Source organism: Engystomops pustulosus, chromosome 2, assembly GCF_040894005.1.
Source record: "Engystomops pustulosus chromosome 2, aEngPut4.maternal, whole genome shotgun sequence".
Lineage (NCBI taxonomy): Eukaryota > Metazoa > Chordata > Amphibia > Anura > Leptodactylidae > Engystomops > Engystomops pustulosus.
In genome coordinates, this window is record NC_092412.1 from 96,872,274 (window position 1) to 96,894,892 (window position 22,619).

At 41.3% G+C, this 22,619-nt stretch overlaps 1 protein-coding gene across 2 annotated transcripts in view; it reads left to right on the plus strand.

The window, feature by feature from the left end:
• The window catches only part of LOC140118128 (coagulation factor VII-like), a 33,397-nt gene extending 11,319 nt beyond the window's left edge, over positions 1-22,078 (plus strand). The window contains exons 1-8 of one of the 2 annotated variants that reach the window (XM_072135605.1): positions 7,262-7,523; positions 8,469-8,632; positions 10,799-10,823; positions 10,919-11,032; positions 11,676-11,813; positions 11,955-12,055; positions 18,433-18,562; positions 19,137-22,078. In XM_072135605.1, the coding sequence (XP_071991706.1) occupies positions 7,451-7,523; positions 8,469-8,632; positions 10,799-10,823; positions 10,919-11,032; positions 11,676-11,813; positions 11,955-12,055; positions 18,433-18,562; positions 19,137-19,696 (1,305 nt within the window). In that variant the 5' untranslated portion in view covers positions 7,262-7,450 and the 3' untranslated portion in view covers positions 19,697-22,078. Of the gene's footprint in view, positions 1-7,261; positions 7,524-8,468; positions 8,633-10,798; positions 10,824-10,918; positions 11,033-11,675; positions 11,814-11,954; positions 12,056-18,432; positions 18,563-19,136 lie in introns of those variants that run through there. The other variant, XM_072135606.1, reaches the window with a different exon arrangement.
• The last annotated feature ends 541 nt before the right edge of the window (positions 22,079-22,619 follow it).

The following is a 22,619-nucleotide window of genomic DNA, read 5'->3' on the forward strand; positions in this document are numbered from 1 at the left end:
AGTGTGACATGGATGTAATTTGGGGGTGCAGTGTGATATATATGTAATATGGGGGTGCAAGGTGACTTGTATATAATGTGGGGGTGCAGTGTGACATGGGTGTAATGTGGGGTGCAGGGTGACATGTATGCAATGTGAGGTGCAGGGTGACATGGATGTAATGTGGGGGTGCAGGGTGACATGGATGTAATGTGAGGATGCAGGGTGACATGGATGTAATGTGGGGGAGCAAGCTGACATGTATGTAAAGTGCGCTGCAGTGTAACATGTATGTAATGTGGGGTTCATGCTGACATGGATGTAATGTGAGGATGCAGTGTGACATGGATGTAGTGCAGGGGTGCAGGGTGACATGGATGTAGTACGGGGGTTCAGGGTGACATGGATGTAGTACGGGGGTTCAGGGTGACATGGCTGTTATGCGGAGGTGCAGGGGCACATGTATGTAATGTTGGGTTCAGGGTGACATGGATGTAATGTGGGGTGCAGTGTGACAGGTATATAATGTGAGATGCAGTGTGAAATGTATGTAATGCGGGGGTGCAGTGTGACAAGGATGTGATGCGGGGGTCCCGGGTGACATGGATGTGATGCGGGGGTGCAGTGTGACATGGATGTGATGCGGGGGTTCAGGGTGACATGGATGTAATGTGGTGTGCAGTGTGACAGGTATATAATGTGAGGTGCAGTGTGACATGTATGTAATGCGGGGGTGCAGTGTGACATGGATATGATGTGGGGGTGCAGTGTGACTACTACTTGGGGACAGGACTATATACACTATAGGAGAACAATTGTGATCTCTAGGGGAATAGTCTTTAGGGGAGATGATGAACTTAGAGTTCTGGCTGCTAGAAGCTGATGTGTCCTCCAGATAGAAGGAGAGAGAAAGTACACAGAATTCCTCCGATTATAGACGTCATTTGTGAGTTGCTGGATTTACAGTGATTGCTGGTATAACACATTAGGGATCATTTACTAAGGGTTAAAAGTACACAAATTAGAGGGCGTGCCGTCGAACGGTCCAACTGATTCGGACTGAGTGTGGGATTTAACTTTTAAATTGTGTCGCAATACCAAGCACTTACACGCACCACGAAAAAGATTGTGAATTCTGTCAGACCTGAGCGGGGAAGCGACACATGCAGGATATCGGGCGCACGATCTTAGTAAATCGCGGCACAGTGCATTATACAAGGACAATGCACTTTCTGTGAACTCCAGTGACCGGGTAAGTAAATGTGCCCCATTATCTTAGAATTATCCACTCATAACACTGAGCTTGGTTTTGTTTCTGTTTTCATGTATTTATACAAGTCTCTGTGTGTGTGAGTGGGTACAGGGCCGGCTCTATGGGTAGGCAAAGTGGGCAATTGCCCCGGGGGCCCCTGAAAGAGGAGAATCTTCAGGTGTTTCTAGGTGCCAGGGATCCAAAGAAATTCAGGTTTAAAGTGAGAATATCAGGTGCGATTTTTATATATAAAAATCAATCTCAACAGCATTTTAATACTTAATATCTACGTTTCCCTGACACTTAGAAACACTAATTTACATTTATATAAAAGAAGAGACTCTCCTCTTTCATAGAAAAAAAAGTGAGGTTCTATGTGTCACAGAGCCAGAGATACAGCCCTCTGAAGTGTAAACAACCCCCCCCCCCCCAATCAGGTTGCAGGGAGAATTTGCTGCACACAGGAGCTGCTGCACCTCACAGATTATGGAAATATTCACTTTATATGTTACTACTAATCAACTAATATTCATGTTTTTAACCCTCTTCTATCCAGAACTATCTTTACTTGCCTTCTATTTTGTGATGTTTTTTGCAAAAATTGACTGTTATGATGAACATTTGATCCTCTTCGCCTAATTTCACTATTATATATTAACACCGCAACCCAGAACATGTCCATAAAGTTACATGTAACACCAAAAACACACACATGTTCTGGAATAACGTTTTTATTTCACCCCATCCTCCATTATTTACACCTATGTTATGGCGTATGTTAAATTCTTATGAAGCGCCGAGGGTTCTGTTATTGTGCAGCTAATACAATGGTGCACATCTAAAAGTGACTTTTGCTATTCATCAACTTGGTTTATGGATAATGGGGTATGTGGGGTATGTATGATCTCCTCACATCTTTAGGACAGTATGTTTTCTTTATATAAGTATTCTGGAGTTGTACACATTTTAGAGGAAATTTAGAATTTTCATGCAACTTTTATTGCCATTTGCTCCAAAGTTGCATGAAGGTGGTAGTTGATTTTAACAGAATAGGAGCTTTTTATATTGTGTCTTATATATTTTTAAACACATTTTTGGATAGCAACCAAATATGTAATGGTTTTTGTTTTGGCATTTTTGGGAGTGTAAATTCTTGATGTTGTGTATTGTGGTATATATAAATCTGCTCACTTTGTGTTATTATTTTTAAATCCCTATTTGTGCATAAACCTCTACTTCGATGTAAGTTTTATGTAAAAGCGTACGTTATCAAGGCATTTTCAGTGCACTTTTTGTTTAATAATTTGTGTTTGTCACAAAGTTACATGAGGGTGGTCAAATGTTAATTGCCCAGTGCATCCCCTGTTTGTCTGCTTTCAAAATTATTTAGGTTTTACGAACGCCTTTACTTTTTAATCTGTTTTATTGCTATATTTTGCAGGTTTTGACGGTCTTAAAATTTCTAGCTGAAAAGCAGATATTTAGTTTTTTCAAAAATGGGGCAAGTGTCTGCTTTCAGAAAATATATGGTTTGTTGGGTTTACTTTAATTCTTTTTGCTGTAATTTTACAAATTTTTATTTGTAAAAGTTAATTGTAATAATTGCTCTAGACAATAACATGACAAAATGAACAGAAATGCCTTGCAGTAAAAAGGTTAATTCCCCCTTGGTTGAATTCCCGGGTGAAGATGCTTATCATCTAACTCCTGTCTATCATCTATCTGTCTAGTTATCTATCTCATATAATCTGACTGATATAATCTATCTATTTATCAATCAATCTTCTCTTTCTCTTCTACAGTATTTATCTCTCATATCTATGTACTGTATATACTCGAGTATAAGCCGAACCGAGTATAAGCCGAGACCCCTAATTTTACCACCAAAAACTGGGAAAACCTACTGACTCGAGTATAAGCGGAGGGTGGAAAATGCATTGATCACAGCCTCCCAGTATATAGCCAGCCTGCCCCCAATAGTATACAGCCAGCCCAGCCCGCCCCCAGTAGTATACAGCCAGCCCAGCCTGCCCCAAGTAATATACAGCCAGCCCAGCCTGCCCCCAGTAGTATACAGCCAGCCCAGCCTGCCCCCAGTAGTATACAGCCTGCCCAGCCTGCCCCCAGTAGCATACAACCTGCGCAGCCTGCCCCCAGTAGTATACAACCTGCCCAGCCTGCCCCCAGTAGTATACAGCCAGCCCAGCCTGCCCCCTTAAGTATACAGCCAGCCCAGCCTGCCCCCAGTAATATACAGCCAGCCCAGCCTGCCCCCAGTAGTATACAGCCAGCCCAGCCTGCCCCCAGTAGTATACAGCCAGCCCAGCCTGCCCCCAGTAGTATACAACCTGCCCAGCATGCCCCCTTAAGTATACAGCCAGCCCAGCCTGCCCTCTTAAGTATACAGCCAGCCCAGCCTGCCCCCTTAAGTATACAGCCAGCCCAGCCTGCCCCCTTAAGTATACAGCCAGCCCAGCCTGCCCCCTTAAGTATACAGCCAGCCCAGCCTGCCCCCAGTAGTATACAGCCTGCCCCCTTAAGTATACAGCCAGCCCAGCCTGCCCCCTTAAGTATACAGCCTGCCCCCTTAAGTATACAGCCTGCCCATCCTGCCCCCAGTAGTATACAGCCTGCCCCCTTAGGTATACAGCCAGCCCAGCCTGCCCCCTTAGGTATACAGCCAGCCCAGCCTGCCCCCTTAAGTATACAGCCTGCTCAGCCTGCCCCCTTAAGTATACAGCCTGCCCATCCTGCCCCCAGTAGTATACAGCCTGCCCCCTTAGGTATACAGCCTGCCCAGCAATAACAAAAAAAAAAAAACTTATATACTCACCCTCCGGTGGCCCCGATTTCCGTGCTGCTCACCCGATGTCCGCGCGGGTCCTCTTCTGTCTTCTATCTTCCTCTGTCTTCTGCCTTCCGCAGGGCGCCGCCATGTTTCCCGCGCGGCAGGCGCATAGTATGACGCAGCCGCTGCTGCCAGAGAAGAACATGGCAGCGCCCGACAGAAGACAGAGGAAGATAGAAGACAGAAGAGGACCCACGCGGACATCGGGTGAGCAGCGCAGACATTGGGGGAGTAGCGCGGACATCGGGGCCACTGGAGGGTGAGTATTTAAGTTTTTTTTTTTTAAGTGCTGGGCTGCCTATTGACTCGTGTATAAGCCCAGTTGAGGATTTTCAGCACATTTTTTGTGCTGAAAAACTCGGCTTATACACGAGTATATACAGTACTTTATAGTTCTGCATCTAGAAATCTCTATCATCTTTCATATTTATCTTCTATCATAATAATTATAATGAATAATTCCTTTATGTATATAGTGCATGCAGAGCTGCACAGAGCTTGCCAGATCAGTCCTTGTCCCCATGGGGCTCATAATGTAATAAACCTACCAGTATGTTTGGGAATGTGGGATGAAACCAGAGGAAACCCACACAAACCCCGAGAGAACAAACAAACTTTTTGCTGATGTTGACCAGCGCTGCAAGGCTGTAGTGCTAACCACTGAGCCACCGTGCTGCTTATCAATCTCCCAATCATCTATCTATCTCCTATTCTCCCATATTACAGTTTGTTTTACCATACTAAGGCAGCCTCTTACTGACTGTGACTGGTCATAAAATAGTTTTATTTTGGGGCCCCACTTTTAGTTTTACTCAGGACCCCACATTGTCTAGAACCGGCTGTGCCCCCCATCACCCCTGGCCTGTATGTATAGAGAGATGTCACTACCACAGCGCCCCCTGTGTAGCCTCTACCTGCAACCTGTGTAAGTGTTACCCTGACAACAGCCAGGACCTGCAGTGGCTGCCGGGTTGTAATGTCACTGCTGTACCTCTATGGATACGGACCGCTAGTAATGGGGGGCACAGCGCCGGACCTGAGCACCAGAGGGGGGTTAGTACAACTATCTTGTTCTTACACCCCCAAGTCCCTTGAATTATATGTTATTGTATATGGTATTGGGTCAGTAGCTTAGGGTTAGCGGGGCTGTGTATATTTGGCTTATTGGGTTAGTTACTGGGTTATTGGCGACATTTAGGTTCCTGATGGTTGTGTTCACACACTCGCTGCATTTGAATTACATTTAGAAACACAATTCAGGGAGGAGTGTTTCCCGATCGCATGTGTACAATGCACAATACTGATCGCAAGCGTTCCACTGTAAACGAAGATGTGATCTGGAGAATCTCCTCCGCACTGTGCTGGAATTGCCTTCCTAATGTAATTCAAACGCATCTGTGTTCTGCAAGTAGTAACATGTGCTCTGTCTTTTAATATGACTCATGGCAACCAATCAGAGCTTAGATTTCATTTCATAATCTGAAAGCTGAGCTCTGATTGGTTGTCTTGAGAAACTAGAACAGTTATGCTCTTAGATTCTTCTGAAAATCTGCCCCAACCTGTTTAACCACTTTGCGACCGCCCGCCGTTTATTCACGGCGGCAGTCGGGTCGCGCAGCATGGAGAGGGCTCACGGACTGAGCCCTCTCCATAGCCGGTAAGTCTTTGCTGCATATTGCAGCAAAGGCTTACCGGTAACACCCGCGATCGGTGCTAGGCAAAGCTGCTGGCAGCCTCAAAAAGATAGTGGCGCATGGGCGCCGCCATCTTACCTGGGATTGCCGCTCCCCGTGACGTCATCCATGGTCTCCATGGTAGCCTCGGGTCTTCTGAAGACCCGAGGCTATTTCGTTTTAACCCCTTCATTACAATGTGCTGATAGCACATTGTAATGAATGAGGAGGAAAATCCCCATATGCTGCCATACTGTAGTATGGCAGTATATGATAGGATCTATCAAACAACCTAGGGTTAAAGTACCCTAGGGAGTCTGAAAAATAGTAAAAATAAAAAAAAGTTTAAAAAAAAAAATTATAATAAAAAACCCTAAAATTTCAAATCACCCCCCTTTCCCTAGAACTTACATAAATTTAAATAAACAGTAAAAAACATAAACACATTAGGTATCGACACGTCTCAAAATGCCCGGTTTATCAAAATATGATAACGGTTTTTCAATGCATTTAACCCCGTAACAGAAAATAGCGCCCAGAGTCGAAAATGGCACTTTTTTGCCATTTTGAAAAATATAAAAAAATCTATAAAAAGTGATCAAAAAGCCGTACAGTCCTAAAATGATATCATTGAAAATATTATCAAATTTCACAAAAAATGACACCAGCCACAGCTCTGTACACCAAAGTATAAAAAAGTTATTAGCGCCAGAAGATGGCAAAATCAAAAAAATAATTTTTGTACAGGAGGTTTTAATTTTTGTAAATGTATGAAAACATTATAAAACCTATACAAATTTGGTATCCCCTTAATCGTACCGACCCAAAGAATAAAGTAGACATGTCATTTGGGGCGCTCAGTGAAAGACATAATATCCAAGCCCACAAGAAATGGCGCAAATGCGTTTTTTCACCATTTTCACTGCATTTGGAATTTTTTTCCCGCTTCCAAGTACATGGCATGGAATATTTATGAAGTGCAATTTGTTATGCAGAAAACAAGCTCTTTACGTGTAAAAATAAAAAAGTTATAGATTTTTGAAGGTGGGGAGTAAAAAATGGACATGAAAAAACAGGAAAGGGCCCGGTCCTTAACCGGTTAATACTGTACAACGTTATCAGCGTGTTTTACACTTCCATTAGTAGTCTGGTATTCTTTCTATCAAAAAGATAGGGTGGGCCCCAAAATTGATTTCCTCTGGTGGTCCCAAGGTACTCCTGTCCGACCCTGTATAAAAGATAGATATTGGAGACAAGCCATGACCAGCTATAGAAAACAGACGTTCTGGATCATGCTGCCCTCGGTAATCTGCCTCTTGACCTGCTATGGTAAGTAGATTCCAGATGGTTCCTTTAAAACCTTCTGGATGTGTTTTTTTTTCATGGCTTAGTGTGGAGAAATCAACTGAAGTGAGATGTAAATTGGGTGTATGCTGGTGTACCCTTTAAAATTAATGCTGCGGATTGGTCCTTCTTTATCATTAGAGCTAGTGATCCTGTGGAGTTAAAGTAACATCGAAGAATGCATTAGTTAGAAATTCCCACTGTTATCTAACCTGCACACTCCTGCATTGATTTGCCATGACTATTTTAACAAGCCTGCCCCCTCCCCCATATCCAAATATTTAAACAATGTACCTTGGACCAGTTGTGTTCATGAGAATGCAGACAGTGGTGGAGTAGGAAAGGCTTCCCAACATGGCGTTAGACAAGAAAATAATAACATATTTCTGGATTATCGTGTTGTTCATGCCTCTCCTGACATTTGCTGGTAAGTTATAAAATATTGTATTATTTATTTGATAGCGCCCGGATAGCAAAAGACATTAAAGTACATTATTTATGGTATTCAATGCCAAGAACAATGAAATGTAACTTCATACAGAATATATTTATATTTTCCTATAGCATGTTAAATGTAAAAATACATTAAATAAGATTGACCAGTTAATGGAAATTCATATAACTATAGTGATATGTTCTTGTTATATTAATGTACCAAGTTATGGGACTTTATGATCCTGCTTTTGGTGTGACGTGATCTTTTTTTTTACCATACTACCGGTACATAATATAATACAGTGCGATTAAGTGCAACAGTATACACGTACATAACACGATTTCTGGGAGCCATAGCCTGCTTTGCTAGTGTACACATTCACCATGGCCATAGTCCACGTAAACATTTGGTATGTAAAGTCATTGCAATTTAGAAGTTGTGCAATGTGGAAGTTAACAGTCTATTACTTGACTACATTCGGTGGCACCAAAAAATTAGGAGTGGATACTACAGAAGTATATTGGAAATATTTGTACATTTTCCTTGTTTGGGGTTCATTGCTGTTGTTAGAATAAAGATTAAATATACTGACCACAATACTGCCTTACTGAAACTGCTTATAAGCATGTAATTGGCCAATGATAGTCTGTGAGGAAATACGATGTAAAAGTCCATGTCCAGAAGCAGCTTGTCTTATTTTTGATGCATTATTAACACTCTGCAGGCAACCACCATACATGTTTGTATGTAGGAACAAGTAGAGAGTGGTAGGGAGCAGGTGCTCAGCAGGATGTTCATGGTATCCAGTTTACTATAGAGTAATAGGAACTGGACAAAATGTCCTATATCCCTGTATTAGAATTTTATGTAATGTGTATGGCCATGTTAAGTCAAATAATTACACACGTTTAGTGGGTCTAACACAGTCTTTTACAGTTTTTATACAGTCTAAAGAGGCCAATGCCTTGCTGAGGAGTCGTATAAGGAGAGCTAACAGTATATTTGAGGAGTTCAAGGCAGGATCCTTGGAAAGAGAGTGTCGTGAAGAAATATGTTCATATGAGGAAGCCAAAGAAATCTTTAAGGATGACAGGCGTACGGTAATCCTTGTCTTTATTATAAATCCGATGAGCCGTCAATAACAGCCAAGAAAGCATCGCTTTTACGATACATATTAGACAATTGCTAAAGGGGTTGTTCTCACATTAACAATGGCAAAGTAGTGAAATGAAATTGACAGCAGGTTTGTAGTAGTACAGTGCTAATTGAACATTGACATGTACAATAAATACCCATCAACCACCTCTGACTTCCATAATATAATAGTTTTTATTCCCAGACACTAAAGTTTCCATTTTTAGAACTCAATGTACTGTCCCTCTGTAACAATTCATACACAATTTTTTAAACTGTCAACTGGGTGTTACCAAATTTCCCTACCAAAGGGTTGTGGCAATCAAACTGATTGGGCAGACTCATACCGCTGTCACTTCATTCAAAGATTTATTAAAGGAATAAATTAGGAAAAGCACAATGAGATGAATGAGATAAAACCAAAAGCTCCTGAATGTCAATTTGTCATGCTTTGCTGCTGATAACAATCATGGCTGACAGAGGCCACAGATCTGACCTCATGCAGTCCAGTAGCTGCTGATCACATGGGGTCACATGGGATCACATGCTGCTCTCCCCTCCCCTGACATTTCTTATGTGAGCTTTTGTACTGTCCATAATGTACACTGTAATATACATATAGTGATGTACAATCTGCATCATAATATATATATATATATATATATATATATATATATTGTAAGAGTGTGAACCTAGGGGGCGCTGGAGAGCGACCCACAACCAGGGTTGAAAAGGACCTTGACCACTCCCATCCCTGGCCAACTCCAGAGGGAGAGCTCACAGCCGGCCAGTGCTGTGTGTCCTGCAGTCAGCAGGAGGACTTGGGACCGGTTGGAAACAGACAGGTGGTCTGTCCAAAGAGGACTGGAATCCAGTAAGGACATTGTTTTGTTTGAGCTCACTGAGAGCCAGAGCGCTGAGGAGGAACCCCAGCAGTGTTCCTTGAACCTAGAAGGGAGTTAGGGTTCAAGAAGGGAGGTAGTGCCCTAAGTAGAGGTGAAGCTGTTTATTATTTTTGTTCCTGTAAATGTTTTAAAGCTGAATAAAGCCGTTTTCTTTTGGATCTGGTACAAGCTCCTACGTTACTGTTTTTGGCGCTCAGCACCACAAAAGTCGCCTGTGAGGTCCGGAAGCTTCTACCTTTGATGCTAAGTTACCCCAAACCCTACAATATATATATATATATATATATATATATATATATATATGTATATATATATATATAATGGTGCACAACCGCCATTCTATGCAGTGTTGCAGGTCAGGTTGCTGGGCCCCTTCCTGTGTGGGCCCCACAGCAGCTGTTGTGACTGGTACTCCTGTAGTTACGTCCCTGGGTTCACTGGAGCCCAGAAGCCCATACTAGTGAGTATACAATAGGTTGTGCAGCTCTTCCTCCTCAGTCCTCTTATGGTATAAACCGCTATGAACAAGGTCAGGTACATGACATTTTAAGATCATTGATATCCAATAGCCTACCCTCCCTATCTCCATGTAAGACAAATATGCTGAACATTTTTGGAGACAAATCTTTTATATATATATGCCCACAGCTTCGCTATTCAAACATTTTGCTCTTTTGGTTGCAAGATCTAGAAAAATACCATAGACACCTACAAACCCTTTTGCAACTTTTTTGTAGAAAAGATAAACACTAACCCTAAACTCTGCTTTGTAGAAATATAAAGAGATAATACAGGCAGTCCCTTACTTAAGAACTTACAGACAACCCCATGTTACAAACGGACTTCTGGATTTTGGTAATTTAATCTACTTTAGTCCTAGACTACAATGATCAACTATAACAGTTATTAAATGTATCTGCAGTGAAGCTTTATTGTTAATCCTGGTTCTTATGACAATCCAACATTTTTAAAATCCAATTGTCACATACATCAAAAAATATTTGTCTGGACTAACAATTATAAAATATACACTTCCAACTTACATACAAATTCAACTTAAGAACAAACCTACAGAATTTATCTTATACGTAACCCGGGGACTGCCTGTGTATATAGAAAATTACCAAAGTTAGTATAATGGGAAAGGTGAGTGTTATTGATATGACTGTACATATATCATGAATACATTTTAGAAAGACTTATGGGATATTCTTTTTTTCTCTATAGAAGGAATTTTGGAAGATATACACAGGTATGTAGAAAGCTTATGGCTATTAAGAAGGAATCACCATTTCTTTTATCTCTATAGTTTATATGCAAATAACATAACGTGTCACTTTTTTACAGATGACAACCAATGCCTTTCCAATCCTTGTAATTATGGTGGAACCTGCTATGATGAATATCAGTCATACATGTGTCTATGCCCTGAGGGTTATGAGGGCAGAAACTGTGAAATAAGTAAGTGAGCCGAAATTTGTCTTAAAGGGGACTTGTCACCAGGGACTGCACACCTGCAGTAAAAATCTCTCTTTCTTCATTCTCTAAGCATTTGCATTACAATATAATTGTGTGTTATAACTTACCTTGCACCGTGACAGAATCTTCTTTGTAGACCCAGGGGTTAGCTTTGGTTTGCATGCATTTAAAAAATCAACACATGCCTTGTGTGTGCTGCTCACTCATCAGCTCTCTGCTCCCACCTTTGTGCTCCTTTACAGGAACTGAGCCCACAGCATGGTGAGCTGACAATAGTGGGGGAGGAGCTGTACAGGAGCACAAAGGTTGGGGGCCAAGAGCTGAGGAGTGAGCAGCGCAGACAAGTCACTTGTTGTTTTTTTTTTTTAAATGCATGCAAAGCCAACCCCTGGTACTAAACCGAGGATTTTGTCAGGAACCCAGGTAGGTCAAAACACACAATTATATTGTAACGCAATTGCTTAGAGAAAGCAGAAAGACATATTTGAAATTCAGGTGTGATGGACTTCTGTAACCAGACTTAAGTGAAAATGAGGTCCTGGTGACAGTTTCCCTTTAAGCATGAGACATCCCCTTGATAATCCATTTTGGTGTTGATGTATGTATGATTTGCACTTTTCTACAGTAATAAATGAAACACTGGTGTGTGAAAAGGATAATGGACAATGCGAGCAGTTATGCATGAACACCCCCACGATACGGCAATGCTCATGTATGGAAGGCTATGCTCTAGGGGAAGATGGAACCTCATGTATTCCTGAAGGTCAGCCAAACAATACAGGGCAATACATGTGAATAGTCATTGTGCATAATCCTGACTAAAATAATAGCTCACTGCAATAAATCAAAAGTAAACTTAGCATTTTCTTCTGTATTTCATGGGTTTCCAATACTTGTTTAACAGTTGAATATCCATGTGGACAGATACCAGTGTTGAAAAAGAAAATAAAAAGAGGTCGAATTGTTGGAGGTGAAGAGTGTCCAAAAGGAGAGTGTCCATGGCAGGTATGCAATATCTTTGAATGCCTATAGATTAATAGATGCCTATCGCTGCTTATTGTGACCTCACCAAAAAAATGGGTCATAAGAAATCGTGTCAAACATCTGAAACAATGGATCAAAAATCCCAAATAGAAAAGCAGATGTTATGCAAAAGAGATACATTTTATTTAATTAAATCTGACATAGAAGTAAAAGCAATTAAAATTCCCAATACTAGGGAAGAACATTAGATCCCCCAGAATCCAGCCCCAATATAAGATACATCAAGAGTGTGACTAAGAATAATGCACAAATTTAAAGTATACATATAAGGTGCTTAATGGAGAGTATGAGTATAGGTAAATAAGATAAATAAGGGTCACATTACCACAAAAAGAGTGCCGGGCAGGAAAGGCCGGGGGGTCACAGATGCCCTTATATCACTGCTTATTGAGATTGTTCAGCATCAATATACACTCACCGGCCACTTTATAAGGTACACCTGTCCAACTGCCCGTTAACACTTAATTTCTAATCAGCCAATCACATGGCGGCAACTCAGTGCATTTAGGCATGTAGACATAGTCAAGACAATCTCCTGCAGTTCAAACTGAGCATCAGTATGGGGAAGAAAGGTGATTTGAGTGCCTTTGAACGTGGCATGGTTGTTGGTGCCAGATAGGCTGGTCTGAGTATTTCAGAAACTGCTGATCTACTGGGATTTTCACGCACAACCATCTCTAGGGTTTACAGAGAATGGTCCGAAAAATAAAAAACATCTAGTAAGCGGCAGTTCTGTGGGTGGAAATGCCTTGTTGATGCCAAAGGTCAAAGGAGAATGGGCAGACTGGTTCGAGCTGATAGAAAGGCAACAGTGACTCGAATCGCCACCCCATACAACCAATGTAGGCAGAAGAGCATCTCTGAACGCACAGTACGTCGAACTTTGAGGCAGATGGTCTACAGCAGCAGAAGACCACACCGGATGCCACTCCTTTCAGCTAAGAACAGGAGACTGAGGCTACAATTTGCACAAGCTCATCGAAATTGGACAGTAGAAGATTGGAAAAACGTTGCCTGGTCTGATGAGTCTCGATTTCTGCTGCGACATTCGGATGGTAGGGTCAGAATTTGGCGTCAACAACATGAAAGCATGGATCCATCCTGCCTTGTATCAACGGTTCAGGCTGGTGGTGGTGGTGTCATGGTGTGGGGAATATTTTCTTGGCACTCTTTGGGCCCCTTGGTACCAATTGAGCATTGTTGCAACGCCACAGCCTACCTGAGTATTGTTGCTGACCATGTCCATCCCTTTATGACCACAATGTACCCAACATCTGATGGCTACTTTCAGCACGATAATGCGCCATGTCATAAAGCTAGAATTATCTCAGACTGGTTTCTGGAACATGACAATGAGTTCACTGTACTCAAATGGCCTCCACAGTCACCAGATCTCAATCCAATAGAGCATCTTTGGGATGTGGTGGAACGGGAGATTCGCATCATGGATATGCAGCCGACAAATCTGCGGCAACTGTGTGATGCCATCATGTCAATATGGACCAAAATCTCTGAAGAATGCTTCCAGCACCTTGTTGAATCTATGCCACAAAGAATTGAGGCAGTTCTGAAGGCAAAAGGGGGTCCAACCCGTTACTAGCATGGTGTACCTAATAAAGTGGCCGGTGAGTGTATATATCCATATATTTTATAGTCTCAGAATGGCATTAAAATAAAATAGTAAATAGTAAATTCATCTAAAATTTAAATTCTAGAGACACACCTACAGGAACAGATAAAGTTGACAAAAAAATTTGAGGTCGAATCAGAATTTAAGAATAAAGAAAACTCTCTACAAGCTTGACAATTCTTGCGCGACTTACAGGACTTTAAAGAAAACAAAGTATATTTGACAATTGAGCGCAGGAGACAAACCATCCCAGACACAAACATTTCCTCAACAGAGACTGACAATTTTGACACTGACTCTTCACTAAAACAGCATTGACCTAAAAAATAGGGGACGAGGTAATAGAGGGTCTGGGAATACCAATAGGGATATTTTAGAATACCCTTACCAGTTGAGGGACCAAGGGATCCCAATTACTTAAAAGAAGGGATCTTCCAAATAGTCAGCCCTGACCAAGAGGACACATATTTACAAAAACAACAAAATACACAAATAATTAACATTACCCCATATACTCTGACGGAATCCTAACTTAGCATTCTCCTAAAGGGATTATCTTTTGTACCAAGTTCTGATTTTCATTTGTTTGGCATAATAAAAGATCTTAATCTGTGCATAAACTCAAATGGCACAAATATTTTGCCAAACAAGATTGGAAAATGAGCTCTGAATTAGGGGTTTCAGAAGAGATCCTTCCGGATATTAGACTGCTCACAAGCCTTACGAACGAGAATAATCCCATACAAAAAGGCAAAGGCCCTTTTACGGATTGCAAATGAAAGAGTACCTGCCTTCCTCTGAGTACGGATGTGTCACCTATTGACATGTTTTTTAAATAGAGCTACCGTTGATATAAGGCGCATGGAGAGTACTTTCTCCCAAAGGAAGAACTTGAGGCCCTTCAGTCCTTACAGAATGAAACATCAATTACTGTGAAGGGATCTGACAAAGGGGGAAATACAGTACTGATGATGACTACTCAGTATAAAGAAATGTGTCTTGATCTACTTAAGGACAGAAACTCATATGAAATTCTTCCAGATAATCCAACTAAAATTTACTTGAGGGGATTAAATAGACTACTGCAATAAGCCAAGATGGAAGGTCTGATTGATGAGCCTCAGAAATTTATTTTGCCAAAAAATCCAGTGATAGCTACTTTTTACAGCTTACCTAAGATACATAAGGGGCTGTCCCCATTAAAGGGACAACCCATAGTATCAGGTGTAGGAAACCTCATACAAAACCATTGCATTTATCTTGATAAGGTCTTAAGGGAATTTGTTTAAGCACTCCCCTCATATACAATAGACACCCTGGTGCGCCTGACTAAACTTGAAGGGATCACTCTAGATAAGGAACACATGTAAGGGAGTGTTGATGTTGAAGCACTTTACTCGTCGATACCCCATAATATGGGCCTAAAAGCAGTAGCTCATTTTTTAACATCAAGAGGGAGACAGCGAGAAAGACATAACGATTTAATCTTAAGAGCCTTGGAATTTTGTTTCACTAAGAACTTTTTTTCTGTTCAATGACAAATTCTACCACCAGCTCAGGGGCACAGCGATGGATTGGCCTTGTGCGCCAACCTATGCCAATTTGCTCCTGGGCTGGTGGGAGGAAACAATGGTGTTTTTAGATGACAGTACCCTGAGCACTTCTAAGATTGAGGCTTGGTATAGATTTGTAGATGACGTCTTTGTCATATGGTGGGGTCCCTCCACTGAATTTACACTGTTTGTGTAGGAGATGAATATTAATCCTTACATTTTACCCATGGACGCTCACAAATAAGTCTACCATTCCTAGATGTATTGATTGGGGGAACTGGGGGAACCCTACTAACAGAGGTATTTCGAAAAGCCACCTCCACATAGTCATTGTTGAGATGGGAAAGCAGCCATCCAGTTCCCCTGAAACGAGGGATCAGTATCTGCGCCTGAGAAGAAACTGCTCGGGCACAGATACCTTCCTTAAACAGGCAAAAGACCTGCGCCTCAGATTTCAAGATAAGGGGTATCCTGACAAAATACTTAAAGCAGCTTTTTAAGATGCCCTCCAAAAATTCTGAATGATCTCCTTTAAAAACAAGCCATAACCAGAGAGGATAAAAAGATCAGACTTATTACTACCTTTAACCCCTTAACGCTCTGCGCCGTAGCTCTACGGCGCAGAGGTATAAGGGATATATGAAGAGGGCTCACGGGCTGAGTCCTCTTCATACAGAGGTGGGGGTTTTTGCATTTTGCACAAAACCCCCACCGCTAATAACCGCGGTCGGTGCTTGCACCGATCGCGGCTATTAACCCTCTAAACGCCGCCCGCAAAGTCGCGGGCGGCGTTTAAAAGACGGCGGCGCGCGGGCGCCGCCATCTTTTTTTCGATCGCCACGCCCCCGAACGTCATCGGGGGGCGGCGATCGGTTACCATGGTAGCCTCGGGTCTTCTCTTGACACGAGGCTACATGGTTTATGCAGGTTCGTTACAATGAGCCAGTGGCTCATTGTAATGTAAGACCTGCAAAAACGCCATATATTGCAATACTGTAGTATTGCAGTATATGGTAGGAGCGATCTGATCATCTAGGGTTATTGTACCCTAGATGGTCTAAAAAATAGTGAAAAAAAAAAGAAAAAAAAAAGTTTAAAAAATAAAAAAAATTAATAAAATATTAAAAGTTCAAATCACCCCCCTTTCCCTAGAACGGATATAAAACATAACAAACAGTAAAAATCACAGACATATTAGGTATCGCCGCGTCCCAAAATGCCCGATCTATCAGAATATAAAAACGGTTACGGCCGGCGGTGACCTCCGAGGCGGGAAATGGCGCCCAAATGTCCGAAATGCGACTTTTACACCTTTTTACATAACATAAAAAATGAAATAAAAAATGATCAAAATGTCGCACAGACCTCAAAATGGTAGCAATGAAAACCTCGCCTCATTTCGCAAAAAATGACCCCTCACACATTTCCGTGCGCTAAAGTATGAAAAAGTTATTAGCGTCAGAAGATGGCAAAAAATTTTTTTTCTTTTTTGTACACATTCGTTTAATTTTTGAAAATGTAGTAAAACACAATAAAACCTATATAAATTTGGTATCACCGCGATCGCACCGAACCAAAGAATAAAGTAGGCGTGTTATTTGGAGCGAAGAGTGAAAGTCGTAAAAACTGAGCCCACAAGAACGTGACGCACGTGCGGTTTTTTTTCAATTTTTCCACATTTGGAATTTTTTTTCAGCTTCGCAGTACACGGCATGTTAAAATAAATAACATTACGGGAAAGTAAAATTTGTTACGCACAAAATAAGCCCTCACACAGGTCTGTACACGTAAAAATGAAAAAGTTATGGATTTTTGAAGTTGGAGAGCGAGAAATGAGCCGGAAAACCCTCCGTCCTTAAGGGGTTAATAATGGGGCGAAGGATGCAAAAATACTGTATATAAATCTTTTACATCTTCTGTTACAGGCACTTCCTACAAAATAAAACAGTTTATTAACTGTAGAATGGAAGGGGTAGTCTAGGGGGGTAGGGGTAGGCTGTTTGTGAATGTAAAATTGAATACATAGGGAAAAACATTTGTGAATTGAGGAGGATAGGGGTACATCTGGGGGATATTACCCATAAGAGAGATACGCCCCTAGCCCGCCACATAAACCTTCTTCACAATGGGGATATGAACAAAATCCATTTTCATGGGATTGAAGCAGTACCGAGACCGTTGAGGGGTGGCAACTGGGATAAAAGAATCCTACAACAGGAAAAAAAAAGTGGATTTTCCTGCTGGATACGGTGGCCCCCAACGGCCTTAATGAAATGTTGAATTATGCCTGTTTTCTTTAGAGCTGTCACTATGCGTTTATGACTTCATGGGTTTTATCATCCTCAGTTTATCATTGTCTTGATTTAAGATACTTACCTATGATAGCCATGTATTTGTGTCTTTTATAACGTTTATCATAAACTATTGCATGTATTCAAAAGCCTTTGCTTATGAACCAAAAAATTGGCCTTATAGACCTCTATACGATACGCTGGCTATACTGAATCCAAAAATGTATCTGGCCTTGGGCTGAGATGGATCATAACTCCATAATTGTCCATAACCAACATATTGGTCTGGGATTTTTATGACCCTTTGTCTGAAAGTGTAGGGGAGTTGTTGTTTATGCAAATATGATGATTGAGTCATATATTTGCTTGTCCAATGATCCTTTTTGTGGGGTCAGTATGAGATAACAAGTAGGAGATAACCTTCCAGATGCGTTTTGTGGGTCCTTCTCCCTTTTTCAATGGCTTCCCCTATATTTCTTGCAGACTCATTTTATGGTGTATTCTGGTGTAGTATAAAAACAACCTATTGCATAATTGAAATGTTTTACAACAAAAAAATAGGAGGATCTGTAGCAGGATAGTTATGACTCAGCCTGCTACCTTCCCTCTCCTAATCTTTGTCAGTGAGGACTGAGGACGGCCAAGAGCAGTAAGATACAGAAAGTTGTGTATATCTGCAGAGCACAGCATGACAAGAACAGGGAAAGGCTGAGACACAGGTACATGCAGAGACATGTCTAATGAAAGAGATTTATTGAAACATGGCCAATCCCTTTAACTAGGAGAGACTTACATGCCAATGAATAGTTTTAGTGATTTTGATGATTTACACTAATTAATATTTTTTATCCCATGTATTTGCAGGCTAGAGTAATCTTCACAGATAGAACATCCCTAACAATCTGTGGTGGGTCGTTAATTGCACCAAACTGGGTGGTCACCGCTGCTCATTGTGTCAAACCATCTTTTTTAAACAGATTAACAGTTGTACTTGGTAAGTCCAGGAATAACACATGTCTAATGTTTAAAACTTGATTCAGTAAAATATTTGGTTATAAATGTGTGGTAAAGGAGCCGTAACAATATAATAATCAAATTCAATACATGCAACTATTTCAGAAACAGTTATTTTAGTGGAAGGGGGGCACATGTGTCATATGTTTGGTTTTGGGTGCCTGTTTTTTTTATTGTTTTGCTTTTCTGCTGGTCAGATGTATCTTAGTAGTTTTTCCTGTTTACCACATTTGGCATTTGATGAGTTGAGGTATATAGTGAATTGGAAACTTTTTAAACAAAAGTTGCAAATGCCCCCGAAAAGTTGTAAAAAGCTCTTAGCTATTTCCTACACCTGTTAGGGGACAGGCATGGATTTGTGCCAGAATTAGCAACTTTCATACCTGCAATCAGGGGGTAAATCCGAGAACACTGAAGAAAACTCGCCCATCCGAGCAATCATGTGGCCATAGGGAAGTAATTCCTCCTGGGATTTTAATTGTAATATTTAAAAATATGAATTTATATATATATATACTGTAATGATGATGGTGCTATGTTATTCATCCTTACAGGTGATCATAAGATAAGTGAAGCTGAAGGGACTGAACAGGAGCGCAAAGTAGTTCAAATCATCATCCATGAAAATTTTGTTGGAATGAAAACAAACAATGATAATGACATAGCTCTCCTGCGACTGAACACTTCTGTAAACTATACCGATTACGTGGTTCCTATATGTCTACCTAACACCCACTTTGCTGTAAATCAGCTGTTGCACCAAGGATCCTTCTCTGTTGTCAGTGGTTGGGGTCGTCTCATTGAAGGTGGGGCCACTCCTGACAAACTCCAAAGGGTGATTCTGCCTCGAGTGATGACTCAAGAATGTATCGAAAAGACTAAGATGAATATTACTGCCAATATGTTTTGTGCAGGCTTCACTGATGGTAGCAAGGATTCATGTAGGGGTGACAGTGGTGGTCCGTACGCCACAAAATATAAGGAAACCTATTACCTCACTGGTATCGTCAGCTGGGGCTTAGGATGTGCCAGAGTCAATTTATATGGGGTGTATACAAGAGTATCTCGATATACAGATTGGGTAATAGAGAAAATAGAGCAAAACTCCATTTAATCATTTACATTATTAGTATAATAGGAGATCTAAATAGAGTAAAAATAAAAGAAGCTGTTTGATGTGAAGTACATGGAACATCTGGATGAAATATTCTGTACCTAGATATTAGATGAGGCTCAACTGAAAAGATTAGAATGAAACCTTCCACCTGAACTACTCCTAGATTTTCATTCAGAAGGCTCATGGGGTTTCCGAAAGGTTTTCATAGGCCATCATATGGTTCATAAACAGTTGACTTCTGCTAATCTGTGTTTACTTCATCACAGTGACAGTGGATCATATCCATCATGCAGATTTATTGCTGTGTCCGTTGTGATCAAGTGTCAACCTAAATATGACTGCAACCACATAAAGCAGGACATAAATCAGACTTTTAAACCAACAGAAAAAGAGAAGTAAGGGATTTCAACTGTGACTAAATGACTGCCTTAGCCTTGCACAGCTTGTACAGCCTTATTCGTTTTTTCTAGCCCCCTTTTTGGGCTACTATACCACCAGAAGATATAAATTATCTAGCTAGGCCGGAGAAGATACATTGCATATATATGGCCAAATAGGGCTGCCATCAGGGGGAATAGTGGTGCTTCAGTAAAAGGCTTGGCCAGGAGAGGGGGCCCAAGCCCTAGTATTCTTCCTCCCTGACTATATGTTCTATATATTTGCAGCAGAGCACTGAAGCTTTCAGCTCTCTGTTCCACATCCATCACACTAGCCGCCAGCCTGTGGGATGTTAGAATCAGTGCAGGTGACATGTCAACAGCTACTACTGCTGAAGCTGAAATCAGTGGTAGCTGATACATCATCATACATTGCCTTCACCACAGCTACTGCATAGCTCTGTAGGGTTAAAGGTCCCAACAAGATGAGGAAGAGGAGTAAGGAGAGTATTTATTCAGTTTACTTTCATAAACTATGGGGGTACTGTTACTATCGGGGAGGGCTTGACAAGTGTTGTACTATATCTTGGTTACTATGGAGAGAACAGGGAATTAACCACTGTTGGGTTACAATGAGATTTTGCAAATGAAGAGAGCAATGTGGCTGTTTGCAACTATGGGGGGCATTAGGACTTGGCTACTCTGGGGGGGCAATGTGACTACTGGTTACATGTGGACCCTACTGTGTACAGCAGTTTGACTATTGGCTACTATAGGGGACACTGCAATTTGGTTTCTGTGGTGGACACCGTAATTTGGCTAATGTGTACAGTAATGTGATGTTAGTAATGTAATGTGTTAGCATGGAGGATGTTCACCATTATATACATGCTATGCTGCACATTGTGTTTGTGTGGTGTGTGCATATGCTGTATGTATATGGTATTTTAAGTACGTGTGTATTTGCTATATGTGTGTATTAGTTATGTGTATATGCTCCATAAATGATATATCTATATATATGATTATATAAACATGTACAAATATGTATATATTTTTGAGGGGAAAGGGGGCCCTATTCAGAGGTCGGCTATGGAGCCTTGCCTCTCCTAGTTATGCCCCTGACTGTTACATACTGTGGTGGAGCATTTGCAACATCCCTCACTGTGGCCTAATCTTTTTCGGTGGCTGGCAATTACCGGAGTAGCTGGCTAGTGCGGCCTTGCGCACAACGATGATCATGGGCTGGGTATCAGGAGTGGAGGCCTCATCAATTGCCTAGCAGGTCTCCAGCAGGTAGCGTGTGCAAGGAAATGGAGGGAGAGGCTGACAGACTCCCTGGGGCGACTCCGGTGTGTAGATAGGGATCCCTGGTGATGGAGGATGGGGGCGCCCGTGATGGTGTGCAGGCGGATCCAGGGAACACTCAGAGGCACATTGGTGAAATATAACTTACAGTTCTTTATTCAGCAAACAGGCCTCAACATCAGCAAAACTTCAGCTGGTTGGAGGAAGCTGGTCAGAGTTCAGGTCCTTAGGAAGGTATGCTTGCAGCCTGGTACATTCCTGTGGTGGATCTCTGTCCTCAGAGCCTAGTCTCCTAACTTGCCAAGGTGTCAGGCAGCTTGCCTGTGACACCTCTGCTTCCTGGTGTGGAACTCTATGTTATCTTCTCCTATGAGGGTAACCTACATGGAGGCACCCTTATAGTACGATAGATTAATGATACAGCATCAGACACTGTGATATATCTGGTGCAGTGTAGAACCAAATATCTGCTTGTTTCTGTTCCTGTACTTAGGTAGTAAGCTTTTATACGTTTCTATGTGGGCAATCCTGCAGAGGATAAAGCAGTCCTGGTGGCGGGACATAAGAGATCAACAATATCAGATATTGAAAGAGATACCTCGGACCTTTATATTGTAGTTTTGCCATAAACAAAGATAAACATAGAACTAATTTTTGGAGTGCAATTCTCTAATAAACCAAACTATAAAATGAACTATAATTTGGCTCACAGAGTAACTAGATTTAAAGGGAATGTTCTCCCATTTTTTTTTTTCATTTTAAGGGTTGTTCTTATTCGTCACCCTTTCTCACTCATTGATGAAGAGTGGGTCAAGTCTGGGTCCTGTCAATTCATTCAGTACACTCTCCCAATCATTGAATGGTACTACCAGATCCACCGAAGCTGCAATTTCCAACAGCCCTCAGCTAAATAGTGCAACAGTGAGAATGGGACCCTGGGTTTTTTGTTATTGGTTGTCAGGGTCCACCCAATACTGCAGATATTGGATAACAATTCTTTAACAGAATAGATATAGAATATAACAAAATAATTTTTTCTGTAAATTAATTTTCTTCAGATGAAATGGAATGCATTATACCACTGACATTCCGTAGGGGGCAATGAAATAATAATAATATTTTATTTATATAGCGCACACAGATTACGCAGCGTTGAACAGAGTTTGCCAAATCAGTCTCTGTCCCCAATGGGGCTCACAATCTAATCCACCTACCAGTATGTTTCCACCAGCATG